The 14,067-nt window shown below is 43.2% G+C and overlaps 1 protein-coding gene across 1 annotated transcript; it reads left to right on the plus strand.

The window, feature by feature from the left end:
* The first annotated feature begins 254 nt into the window (after window positions 1–254).
* hyal6 (hyaluronoglucosaminidase 6) lies at window positions 255–12,227 on the plus strand. The gene is made up of 4 exons (XM_079223202.1): window positions 255–544; window positions 8,330–9,299; window positions 9,364–9,453; window positions 10,845–12,227. The coding sequence occupies exons 2-4, from the start codon at window positions 8,364–8,366 to the stop codon at window positions 11,319–11,321; spliced, it is 1,503 nt and encodes a 500-aa protein (XP_079079328.1). The 5' UTR covers window positions 255–544; window positions 8,330–8,363; the 3' UTR covers window positions 11,322–12,227.
* Window positions 12,228–14,067: the final 1,840 nt, after the last annotated feature.

A 14,067-nucleotide genomic window follows, 5' to 3' on the forward strand; every position in this document is an offset into this window, starting at 1 on the left:
TGACTTTGACTCTAAATGACCATAATTTACTAAATGAACATCATGCTGTATTGAAGAAGACTTGAAACTAGAGATTGAGACATAAACTCATGTTTACAATGTTTACTGAGGGAATACATCAAGAGAAGTAGAGTCATTTATATAGACTTCTATACAACCAGAGGAGTCACCCCCTGGTGGTCTGGAGAGAGAATGCAGCTTTAGCACATGAAGCATAGACTTCGTGCTGAAGGGACAAACATACAAGACTACATAGTCAGGTGTAGGAGAATATATGATTATGCTATTGGATTCTTTATTCAAGAGATTTGGCCAAGACAACAACAACAGGACGTTTCCAACTGGATACACACAAACAGGTCAAACATGTAGCAACAATGAAAGAAGCGAGCTTCAACGTCACAGCTCCTCCAGTGAAGTGTAATTAAAGTTGTTCTGAGCGACAGCAGAGCTGCAGTCCAGACAAGTCTCTCTGTTTCTGAGGAACATTCACCTGAATCCAGCAGCTTTTCCTCATCAACACAGCAGAATCTGACAAACTCTGGTGAGTCCTCTGTTCTACAAAGACTAAATTCACTGCTAAACTAGGCCTGCTAGAAGCTAACTAGTGGATAACTTGAATTCCCTGTAAAGACAGAAATGTGAAATGTGATGTATTACAAGCTGTTACACAATTTGGGAAATAACCTTGAACTCTTTTTTTCTCAACTTCACTGACTGCTATTTGTCTTTGTGATGCAGATCAGCTGATAATATCTACTGTGTTCCAACATCAGGTATTAACATAAAAACTCCACTTAGACAGGAAGGTCCACTCGACAGATGTTCAGCTGAGGTCCATGCGGTGACCGTGCAGGGTTGTGGGGAGAAATATTCATATATATAGTGTAGTAATATATCTAATTTATAAAGTGCGTAGGACACATACCAAAAGGATAATTGCGCACGCCCAAGAAAGAAATGTGAAGAATCTAACTATAACCGGATGAGCCGCATATCCTGGCCTCTACGCACTCAGACACAAACTGTAACAGGTGATTCATCAGGACGAGCACAAATTAAACTGCTGCTTTGAAAGTTTTACAGCAAAGAGGATTTAGACGTTTAAAGTAACATGGGATACGAAGTGGAATTAAATGTGTGAGAGGCGTCATTATATCCCATTTACTTCCTACAATCTCAGGTGTCTCGGGTGCGTTCATTTTGTTTTTTTCAGCCGTCCATCCGACTGTGGCTCAGTGGTGAGCAGGGTCATACTTCAATCAGAGGATCGGCGGTTCGATCCCCGGCTCTGCTAGCCCATGGCGATGTGTCCTTGAGTGAGACACTTCACCCTAAATGCCTCCTGTAGCTGCGCCTATGGTGTATGAATGTTAGATAATCCTGATGTGGCACCTTGTATGGTAGCTCCTCCCATCAATGGGTGAATGATGTCATGTAGTGTTAAAGCGCTTTGAGTGGTCGGAAGACTAGAAAAACGCTGTACGGGTCCATTTACCATCAGGCTGACCCAGACTTCCATCTCACCCGCAATATAACACAGATAATGATCCAAACATTTAATCGTGTCAGAGCCTTGAGGTTCAGGTGATAAAGTCAACTTTGTGGCGTTTGTGCAGCCATAAACTGATGATTCTGGACGTGTCTGCAGTGCTGATGCAGAGGAGAAGCTGTCCTGTACTCTGTGTAATAATAATGTTTCCTCAGCCGGAAGCAGCACAACACCTTTCCAGGCGTCACGACCGTGTCGGGAATCAGAGCCGTGGCTACAACTAAAGTCACTGACGCTGTTGTGTCCTCTGGAGATTATCAGGGAAATTATATATTGTATTATATACAGATGTTTAAAGAGTAGAACATTTTTTACTGCTCCTGGAAGAAAATATATAATTTATTTTCCTGGAAATGTGGTGGTGCAGCAGTTTTAAGCTTCACATTTATAATGAAATTTATTTAATGGATAAATATAGATAGATTACGAAAAATCCAGATAATTAAATATGTTTAGAGCTTACTTTTGGTGCCTGGTTAAAAGTCTCTGGAATGTGGTAGTTGCTGCGAAAAGGATCTTAGGGAGTCTAATTAAATCTTTAAAATCGAACTTTTGGGGAGTCCCAAAATTGGGCCAAACTCAACAACGTCATGAAAGTTGTTCTTCGGTGACTTTGACTCTAAATGACCATAATTTACTAAATGAACATCATGCTGTATTGAAGAAGACTTGAAACTAGAGATTGAGACATAAACTCAAATTCAAGATAGAAGTAGAGTCATTTTCTACAGACCTCTATACAACCAGAGGAGTCGCCCCCTGGTGGTCAGGAGAGAGAATGCAGCTTTAATACATGAAACATAGACTTCTATACAACCAGAGGAGTCACCCCCTGAAGGTCAGGAGAGAGAATGCAGCTTCAACACATGAAGCATAGACTTCTATACAACCAGTGGAGTCGCCCCCTGCTGGACATTAGCGAGAATGCCAGTTTAAGACACTTCTGCATTGGCTTCCCTTTTCAAAACCGAAGGTTGCCGCCTGGTAAAACCCATTGAAAGGTTTCTTTAATGTGTCATATTTTGGAATAGCTAAGAACAGCCTTATGAACCGCCAGCACGGCTGCAGACTCTTCATCTTGTTTATTTGTTTGCATCATATAAACTGGACTATTCAGCGTCTGTTTTGGTAGTAAAGCACATGGCAGTCTTGTTGCTATCAAGGATCACCACGGATAGAGCTTTCAGCGATTTAGGACAGTTATTTAAGCCGATACTCTTCAGTAAGATTACTTGTTTTCCGTCAGATTTCTTTCCTCCATCTTCTAAATGATACCTAGGTAATTGTAGTCCACAGTAGGTCTAGACCCCAGAATGTGCTGCAGCTTGTTTACCGTCCGGAACATCATCTGCCGTTTGGTCCAGTAAATCAGAGTCCTGTTGGGCACAGAGGAGGAGGGGCTTATCCAACAATAGTGGGTCATCTCTGCCCTGAGAGAGGGACAACAGGGACTGAGACCATTCAACAGCTCATCAGATGGACAACTTCTGTGTCTAAGGTTTTTTAAAAAGAGACGAAGAACATCCAACAGGAGGCCTTGATCCTCGGCACAGTCGGCGGGGACGGGAAGGTACGTTAAAACCATAAGACCATCTTTTCTCTTATTGAAACCATTAGAGGCAGATCTGGATACGGTTAATTTCACAGGGTCATTAGAATAAGCTAATGCTGACTTTTGAGTTGGCTGAAAACGCTGCTCACCTTTTCATGTTTCCGGCTAATTCATTTAAAAATGAGAACTCTGTACAACAGAAGATATGGAAATAAAGGAGCAGCATTGTTAATGTATTACAGGGGAGAACTAGTTACCCTGTATACTTTAAGTGACATAAATTACAAAAATGTCATTTAAATATCGTAAAATATCTTTCAGCCAACCCAGCCGTCATTATTTTGTTTAGCATTGTACGTTGTTTTAAGCAGCACAACTATTTATGGTTAGAAGGTTTGTGTTGAAATAATGAAAAACAACCTAACATAACATCATGTAACATAACATCATATAACATAACATCATGTAACATAACATCATATAACATAACATCACATAACATAACATCATGTAACATAACATCATAAAACATAACATCATGTAACATAACATCATATAACATAACATCATGTAACATAACATCATGTAACATAACGCAACACAACAGTGCAACTTAACAACGCAACTTAACATCCCAATGTAACAATGCAACTTAACAACACAACCTAACGACGCAACGTAACAACGAAAAGCAACAATGCATCGTAACAGAGCAACGTAACAGAGCAATGTAGCAGAGCAACGTAACAACGCAAAGTAACAACGCAACGTAACAATGCAACGTAACAACGCAACGTAACAATGCAACGCAACAATGCAACGTAACAGAGCAATGTAACAACGCAACGTAACAGAGCAATGTAACAGAACAACGTAACAATGCAACGTAACAGAGCAATATAACAATGCAACGTAACAGAGCAATGTAACAGAGCAACGTAACAACGCAAAGTAACAACGCAACGTAACAATGCAACGTAACAACGCAACGTAACAATGCAACGTAACAATGCAACGTAACAGAGCAATGTAACAACGCAACGCAACAGAGCAATGTAACAGAGCAACGTAACAATGCAACGTAACAGAGCAAAGTAACAATGCAACGTAACAATGCAACGTAACAGAGCAATGTAACAACGCAACGTAACAGAGCAATGTAACAATGCAACGTAACAATGCAACGTAACAGAGCAATGTAACAACGCAACGTAACAGAGCAATGTAACAGAGCAACGTAACAATGCAACGTAACAGAGCAAAGTAACAATGCAACGTAACAGAGCAATGTAACAACGCAACGTAACAGAGCAATGTAACAGAGCAACGTAACAATGCAACGTAACAATGCAACATAACAATGCAACGTAACAGAGCAATGTAACAACGCAATGTAACAATGCAACGTAACAGAACAATGTAACAACGCAACGTAACAGAGCAATGTAACAGAGCAACGTAACAATGCAACGTAACAGAGCAATGTAACAATGCAACGTAACAATGCAATGCAAAAATGCAACGCAACAATGTAAGCAATTTAGGGTTAAGTGTCTTGTTCAAGGACACATCGACATGGGCTAGTGGAGCCGGGGATCGAACCGCCGATCCTCTGATTGAAGGACGACCCTGCTCAACACGGAGCCCTAAAATGTAACAAAAAGCAACGTAACAATGCAACGTAACAACGCAACGTAACAACGCAACGTAACAACGCAACGTAACAACGCAACGTAACAACGCAACGTAACAACGCAACGTAACAACGCTCGCTCCAAGGTTTCGTCAATCAACTGAGCAGTAACGTTTGAGACACGTGTGTTCCAGAAAGAGACGGGATGGGTGGACAGACGGGTTTAATGACTAATCTGTGAAAGTAAAATGTGAAACGCAGCTTGTCGTTATTGCAGCAGTGAGGTGTCTGAGCGTTGGTGTTAATAAAACCATAAAGTCACATCTGGAAACTGCAGCAGAGAAACCGCAGCCTGAAATCCACACGTGAACATAATCAAGGCTCCACCGAATCCTGTAAGTGACCCAGATGTAATCAGTGTGTGCGAGAGTTATAAAATAACTCAAATAAACTGGTTAGTTCAACGCGTCGACGAGCCAACGAGCACTTCGTTTGAAGCAGACTGAGGTCGTAAGTTTAGTTGCAATGATGCATATTATCTGTATTTGTGAATGTATGTGTGACACAAACTCTCAATGTGGTCTTCAGCACATTAATGGGAAATGAAATGAATTGCAAATCTGCAGCACTGAACTGCATTAGGAAGATAAAGCATTGCTGCACTAGAAACACACACACACACACACACACACACACACACACACACACACACACACACACACACACACACACACACACACACACACGCACACACACACACACACACACACACACACACACGTCTTGTAGACACATTTGTAACCCCACACATATATAATGAAAAAATGTACATGTTGGGAGCAGAATCAGCAGTCTGACTCAGACTTTCTGTGGTTTTACAGTCCCTTGAACACACACACACACACACACACACACACACACACACACACACACACACACACACACACACACACTGATGTGTGTTGTTGCTGAATAACTCTGTCTCTGGTTGTTAGTCGTTAACACTGGATCATTAAATACTAATTCAAGGCTGGCTTCATATTTTCCAGACTACACTCTTCAAGCTGGTCCTGAATCAAACCCAGTCGCTCAGACCCATCCAGACCAGCCTGAGACCCCCTTGAATACAACAACGACACATGACAATCCAGCTAACACTAGCTCGCTAGCGCTGAGAGAACTTCTCCCCTCTACAGTGTAGAGAGAAAATAGAAAGAAATCCAGAAAGCTACTCTGACTGACTAGCGAGCACATTTCCCCGCTGGCTCGCTGGTGCCATGCCATTATTCCAAAACCCCAAACGTCTAAAAAATGTCCCATTAGACCAAGAAGACCACTTTCCAACAGCCCGTTATCCAACATTTTTCCCAAGGCCCATTAATCCCAAAAATACACACTTTAATGCAACAGAAGCACGTGGCTAATTATTATACAGAATGATACTATGGTGAAGGCATGACCCGCGCTACTCCAGTGCCTTTAGTGGGCTTGCCCTTGTTTTCTTACCATAAACTTAACCTCACAATCTCACGCCTCAAGCCGAAACCTAACCAACCCGACCAACGAAAGCGACAAACAATAGACAGAGTGGAGGGTCACGCCTTTGCCAGTGGCATTTTGGCAGGGCCCAATTTCAAACATGAGCTTATCGGCGCCACAGTACATCTGAGGTTGATGGTAATGTCATTAGTTTTGCAGACATTTTGATCATGAACCACAGATTTGAAGGCATTATAAATGTTCCCCTGAAGTTGGTGCTGGATGAAAAGTTCAGACCGTTGCTGTCCAAACTAAATATCATGGCAATCCATCCAGTAGTTATGATTCCAGTGTGTACCAGCGTGGTGGACCGGCCGTCTCCGGAGCCATGCCAGCAGCGTGGTTCACAATCATGAGGGTTAGATCCCACTGACAGTTCACCCCGTTTCCCTCATCTGGAGCACATTAGTTGAGTTCGGCTGCCTTTTGGCGTTTCATTGTCTCCGTCTGAGACAAACACATCAAACTGGATCTCCTGTGTGAGTTTGGACTCTGCGATTGGGGGGTCCTTCTTGTGGGCTGGAGCTTCCGTGTTTCCAGTTCTTCTGGTGGTTTGGAGGACAGCCTGAGTGGCTTCACCGCACTCTGTTTGTCTTGGATCGGCATCATCAGAAAACCCATCCAGTCCCGGAGGATTACGAAACTGGTTGCGAGACACAGAGCCTGTCGAAATGCTTTCCCAAGCTGAGCCGGACGTGAGGAAACCTCCTGATAAATTACAGCTTTTATTCAAATGTTTTAGAAGGAAACATTTTGGCACATTTATTTGCGATTATAACTCTCCGTCTTCCACCGCCTTCTCCGCCATCTCTGACTGCGTTCATAAAGTTCTCGTGCCATTAAACTCAGCAGAGAACATCAGCTGCAGGCCAGCACCCGGCAGATGAAGGAAAAGTTGAAGTGATGGGAGAAGCCTCAGCCCACCAGTGGTTTCCTGCTCCACTGCTCTGGTTACAAAGAGAATGATGGGAGATTTTTTCCGTGGCGTCCATGGAGGCAACCTCAGTGGCCATGTTTCCCAAGAGTGGGGTCACGATGCCCCCCCCCCCCTCCACTCCTTTCCTGGCTTTGGAAAAAATGAAATATGAATTACTTGCATATGAGGAGGCGCCATCAGCAATTAAATGGGACTTTTGCATAAAGAGCTGGAGGGAGCAGTTTCAGAGGAATGACAGAAGAAAATAAAAAGCACAGCCACAAAGAGAGCATGGTTTTCTGAATGTGTAAACAGGATGGGTCCTTCAGCTTTGTAGTTCTTAAAAAAAAGTACAATTAATTCAGAAATAACTGATTGATTCTGAAACTATTCAATTTTTTTTAGAATGCATATCTTTTAAGTGTTTAAAAACCTTATCCTGACATTTTTATCTTGCCGTCATATACACGAATTGATTTAGTTTTTGGGTTTAAAGAACTGCTGCCAACAATTACCCGATAATCAGACAGACATTTGGGGTTATTGCGATCTGACTGAAGTTGTTAGGAGCTAACGTATTCTCGTATCAATTTAAGACATATGTTGATTCAAAAAGTTATTTATTTAAGTCAACCGACAACAACCTGAAAACAACACTTTCATGGCTGTATTTCTGTCTATTTCTATGTCGGAAAATGTCGTTTGCAGAAAACCTCATCAGCTGCAGTCGATGGGTTCCTCACCAACGCAGCATTATATCTCTCTGATGTTTTTAACAAAGTAAATCAGTAAGAATCTATGAAGTCAGTCCTGCAGAAGGACCTTCTGCCTGTGGAGAAAGCGTCCCTCAGTTACTGGTTAATGTGTGTTAAGAGGGGGAAAGCGTATCCCGTTTGCTATCCAGATCCACACAGTCTCTGCTGCTTTGGGATTTGAACCAGCATCCTTTCCATCGCAGTCCTGCTCCCTCTGGGAACAGGGAAGCTTTTTGTGTTTTGTTGTGTGGTGGAATTTGGAGCATCCACTTCACTGATCATCACTCATCTCCTCTCACGGTCCAGGCTGATTATCTCTGCTCACTGAAGCTCAAAATGTGTTTAATTTCTCTCCAAACATTATCTCCTTTTTTTCCGGTAGGAACCACTAATTGCTCCATGAGAAATCAGGGGCCATGGCGCTGATGGGCCCCCGTCTCCTAGCACTGGCCTTGTGGGTTGGCGTCGGAGAAAAACTGCAAGTTCTGGGCGACCAGATGAAGCCGGCCCGGGCACCTCTGATCCCTCACCGGCCTTTTGTCGTCGTGTGGAACGCTCCCACTGAGTCCTGCCGCCTTCGATTCAAGGTGGACTTGGACCTCAGCGTTTTCGACATCGTAGCGAACCTCAACGAAACCCTAAGCGGACAAAACGTCACCATATTCTACCAAAGCCACTTGGGGTACTACCCCTACTACTCCAACTCCGGGGTCCCCGTCAACGGTGGGCTGCCGCAGAACCAGAGCATCTCCAAACACCTGAGCAAGGCCCGGGCAGACATCGACAAGCTGATCCCCAACAAGGATTTCCGAGGCCTGGGCGTCATCGACTGGGAGAACTGGAGGCCTCAGTGGGTCCGAAACTGGGGCGCCAAGGACATCTACCGCAACAAGTCCAAGGAACTGATCCGGAAACTTCACCCGGATTGGCCGGAGAGCAAAGTGGCGAAGGAAGCGAAAGAAGATTTCGAGACGGCTGGACAGAACTTCATGAACCTGACCTTGGCCCTGGCTGAAGGTCGCAGGCCGGACGGGCTGTGGGGGTTTTACCTGTTCCCGGACTGCTACAACTACGGGTACAAGCAGCACCCGGAACAGTACACAGGCGAATGCCCCAACATTGAGCATGTGCGCAACGACCAACTGATGTGGCTTTGGAAGGAGAGCACGGCCCTCTTCCCCTCCATCTACCTGGACAACGAGCTCAAGTCCTCCTCCAACACTGTCAAATTTGTCCACTACCGGGTCAAGGAAGCCATGAGGATCGCGTCCATCGCCCGCACAAACTTCACACTGCCAGTGTTTGTCTACTCCAGACCGTTCTACGCCTACACATTTGAGGTTCTTTCCGAGGTGAGTTTTTCAGTTCTTTGTTTACTTGGAGAAAAAAGGTCCCTCTGATTCTGTTTTCTTTCAGAGCGATCTGGTTCACACCATCGGGGAAAGCGCCGCCTTGGGAGCTTCGGGCATCATCCTCTGGGGATCGTTAGAGTACGCACGATCGCAGGTAACGGGAAAAACAATAAGCAAAACAATATTCTTCAAAGTGGTGAGTTAGAACTGATAAAAGGGATGAAAACCTTGTGTTTATATAAACTACGGAGGTTTTAAAATCAGTTTCAATACTAAATTCAAAACCCAAAGCTTTGAATTCACTTACAATCAGATCAAAGTAACAGCCTTTAACTAAATGCATATTATTATATAGCATTACCCCGTCATCATAGCATAAATTACACAAAACAAGTCGCAAAGCCTTCGGAAACAATAAATGTTAATGACATAAATTCCATGCAGTCACTATGCATAAAACAAAGCGAACCGGATGTTTCTAAAAATAGTTTTTCTCCAACAGTCAAAAACCAGAAGAAAAGCATCTGATTTATTAAGTGAAAGTGGTCACGATTTCTGTTGGTGTCTGTGGATTTTTTTACATCCTGTTTCCAGCAAATAAATCTAGAAGAAGGAGAATCTGTAATGGAATTATCACTGAAGAGAAGAACTCAAACATACTATGACACAACTGAAACAGTGGACATTAGTTGAACATTTCCATCGTCGATCACCAGACTCTTGAAAACTTTTTCCGGGCTGGTCTCATCCAGCATTCGTAGCTATACCTACGACAAATAATGTGCCCTAATTCGTAGATATTTATTTATAAGATTTATTTGTCACGTAACTTGTGCACTTCCGTAACTATTTCAACCCAAACGATTATTAGTTTTGTTGCCGAAACCATATTTATTATTTCATGATCTTTTCCTCAACACAATTGAGTATTTCACGATAACTTTTGAAACCTTCACAACAAGTATTTCACAATATTTTCCTAAACATAACTACATATTTTCCGATCTTTCCCTCATCCTAACTACCATAAACGTTGGGTTACAAGGCGCACCTACCTCTGGCGCTCCTGCTAGCTGGCGCTCCTGCTAGCTGGCGCTCCTGCTAGCTGGCGCTCCTGCTAGCTCCCCGCTGCTGCTGCTGCCCCTCTGCTCGAGTCGGGTGTCGAGCCGGGGCTGGTCCCACTACCTTCGGTGGTTGTTGGGGAGCTAGCGGAGAGCAAGCAGGAGCGCTAGCTGGCTACAGCGGGGTGCTAATGGGGACACTGACCGAAGGTAGTAGCGACTTGTAATCCGACTTTTACGGTAAGTAGTTTTGCTGCCGAGACCGTTGTTTCCTGTGAAAAAGCTTATTTTGAAAAGACTGCATGAATTGACACGTTACTGTCTTTTCACGAACAATTAGGTGCACCTTTTTGCTAAGATATCCCACTAGCCATTCATCGAGGATACGTTGCCTTTTCCCCTCAATTGAACAGAGTTAGTTTTTAGCGTTTTCGTGTTTCTTTAACCTTTTCTACACGTGACATTTGTCTCCTGCCTCCTCCAGGTGAACTGCCTGGCGGTGAAGAAGTACATCGACGGTCCGCTGGGCCACTACGTCATCAACGTCACCTCCGCCGCCAAGCTGTGCAGCAAAGCGATTTGCAAGAAGAACGGCCGGTGCGTCCGCAAGAGCCTGGACTCGGGCGCGTACCTGCACCTGAACCCGCGCTTCTTCCACATCCACCGCAACCCGGCGTCCGGGGGCCCCCGCTTCCACGTCAGCGGCCACCTCAACAACCACGACATCCTGGACATGAAGCACAAGTTCACCTGCCAGTGCTACCAGGGCTGGACGGGCATTTACTGCGAGATGCCCCAGGATCCTCCTCCGACGCCGCCTTGGCCCGCCTTCCCGCTGCCTTACCCCGTGGAGAACATCCTGCTGGGAGATATCCTGCAGCTCCTGTCGCTGCATTTCTCCTGCCTCTGCATCATCATGTTCCTGGGACTCTGCCTGGCTATCAAGTGTCTGATACTGTAGACAGCAAGGCTTAAGTTTTAGCGTGTTAGCCGCAGTTCCCTCTTATGTCCACAAGAAAATGATATTTAAATAAAATGGGAAAACCTCCAAACTTCCTGTACAAACATTCACAGATACAGTCAGTTCTCAATGGCTGGATTTACTTCAACTCATGTTTGTCTTGATGGTGATTCTGAAAATGATTCTTTTAATTAAAGGGGTGTTTCACGATGAGTACTTGAGTGTCAAAAACATCTGTAGGCTGAAAAGGTTGCTTTGAAAATCAATCAATAAATTAAACGTTGTACGTGTAGCACCTTTCAAACAGGTCAGTTAGTTGAAAGCCAGAAAGAAGAAGTGTGGACTGTGAATACAACAGGTCAAGCAAAAAATTCAAAGTTTGCAGCTAGTTTTTTTTTGCAGAAGAAAATACCACAATGCCCTGATTTCAGAGCAAAACATATATAAACGAAAGCATCCATAGAAACCAGGGAACCAACGACTCATAGGTCCAGCTCATACATCTGTAATGCATACATTACATGTGTCTGCTGATCCTCCAGCTCCTTGAACAGTTGTTTCTCAGGATACAACAACAACAACAACGACAGTGCAGTCATTCAACAAAAACACAAAGCAGGCAACTGTTTACCGAGCACGGAAACCTATCAATTACACCTCCAGTGTCGTGTTGCAGCTCAGATAATATGTTATTTTCCACCAAATGAAGTGCATCCTGAGCTGCTGTAACTGAATCGTGTCAAGCTTTACCTACTAATGGGGGAAACGCGATCCAACCCTCGGATACGATCTTTAAATCAGGGGCCAAACCACATCAAGTGGCTCCGCTTTACACAAAGGATCCGCAGCGTGAGCTGAGAAATGTTTCCATGGGTGTTTTGATTTAAAAAAAAAAATGAGATGTGAAACTGCAAGCTACAGACCATTCAGAGCCGAAAGGAGGGGAATAAATGAAACATAAAAAACTCATGATGCTTTTGGGTTTTTGCAACTTAAAAAAAAGAAAGTACAAGGACATACAACGTCGTTAATGAATACATGGCGAAATGCCTGTACCCTTGAAAATATATTTAGTGCAAAACAGGTTCTTTGAAGCCACAAAATTTTAGTTATTTTTTGCACAGATAGAAATTGATGTGCATTGTTCTAACAAAGTGATTGCACATGTTATTATTGTTTGTCTGATGGAGCGATCTGGTTTACTTGAAAGTGACTGCAATTTTCTTTATTCTAATATATGTAAAAAGCACGGATGTAGGAGTCACAAAAAGTTGTAACCATTTTGTTACAATTTTGTCGGGGCGGTGGGGCCCGAATATTTTTCTTCCATCATTCTGTGGATCCTTTACGCGATCGGTAAGTTGACTGGTTTTGCTGAAAAACAAACTTTTAGAGGAAAACTAGAGAGAGAGAAAGTGATCTGGAGTTAATTTGAATAAGTTAACATTCCTCGGCTACAAAATTATCAGAAAAACAATCAATAAATCAACGAAAGACGAGAAGACAGTTCGTGTTTACGGCCACTTGTTTGATTTGATACGATGACGAGGCCGAGGTCTTCATCAGCCGGCTGAGTGCACGAGCAGTGAATGAGTCACAGCGAGTCACGTGACCGAGGCGGTTCAACAACACAAAGGGAGCAGCAAACAACTGTTTGGAGAAGCTTCTGCCGAGACCGGAGGGTCATGACTCAAGAAGAAGAAGAAGCGTCTGTCGAAACAGAGTCAACTGAGGATTACGGAAAAGTGTTGAAGTCACGTTTATGTTCATAAATAAGGTATTCATTATTCATCTGGAGGTGATGGCAGGAAGATTTACCGTTCGGTAATCACTGACATCATGCAACGAGCCAGCAAATTAGCAGCTTTTGAAGGAATGGTTGAACATTTGGGGAGTAAAGCACAGAGCTGAGGTCAGCGTGCGGTTAGCCTGCAGCTTCACAGGAGGAACGGAAGCATGGAAACAAACAAACATGCACAGGCTGGTCTCAGCCAGCATCCGGAGATACATGGAGTTCTTATATCCCACGAAATATGTTTCTTATGTCGTCCTTGTAATCATGAACGAGGAAGTATTTCATCATCTTTATTAAACCTAAATCAGTATTTCATCATCTTTATTAAACCTAACTAAGTATTTCATCATCTTTATTAAACCTATTTTTTTCATTATTGAACCGAACGACACAGTTTTTTGACTGAATATTCTTCGTAACACCCCAATGCTGTTGTTTTATTGTTATTTTTGTTGCAGATTCCGATTATTTAGGTCCTAATCTTTCAAAAAGCTGTCTTATTAGTATGTGGGCTGTTGTCAAGGCCCTGAACCATACAGTTTGAAAAACTCAGGCATTTTTGGGGAATCTGGCTCATATCATGCTGGATGTTCATAGTTATGAGCAAAATATGGTATAAAAGTGATTTTTTTGCAGATATACATTTTTTCCCTAATACTTTGCTGAACAAATACATACAATAAACACAAATATTGGAATTCATTTGTGGTTCCTACGACGACTCAAACACAGGGAAAAAGAGGTCTCGAGCCCCTAGAGGCTCCACAGTTTTCAACGGGTTCTAAACATAGCTAAGTATTTCACCATCTTTATTAAACATAACTAAGTATTTCACCATCTTTATTAAACCTAACTAAGTATTTCACCATAAGTGAAGTAAAGTAAGAGAGAAAGTTGGATGGTTTCATCCTTCATAGACTTTTAGCTTTTACTCCAACAAGCTGCTTCGCT

Source organism: Taurulus bubalis (genome assembly GCF_910589615.1).
Source record: "Taurulus bubalis genome assembly, chromosome: 9".
NCBI lineage: Eukaryota > Metazoa > Chordata > Actinopteri > Perciformes > Cottidae > Taurulus > Taurulus bubalis.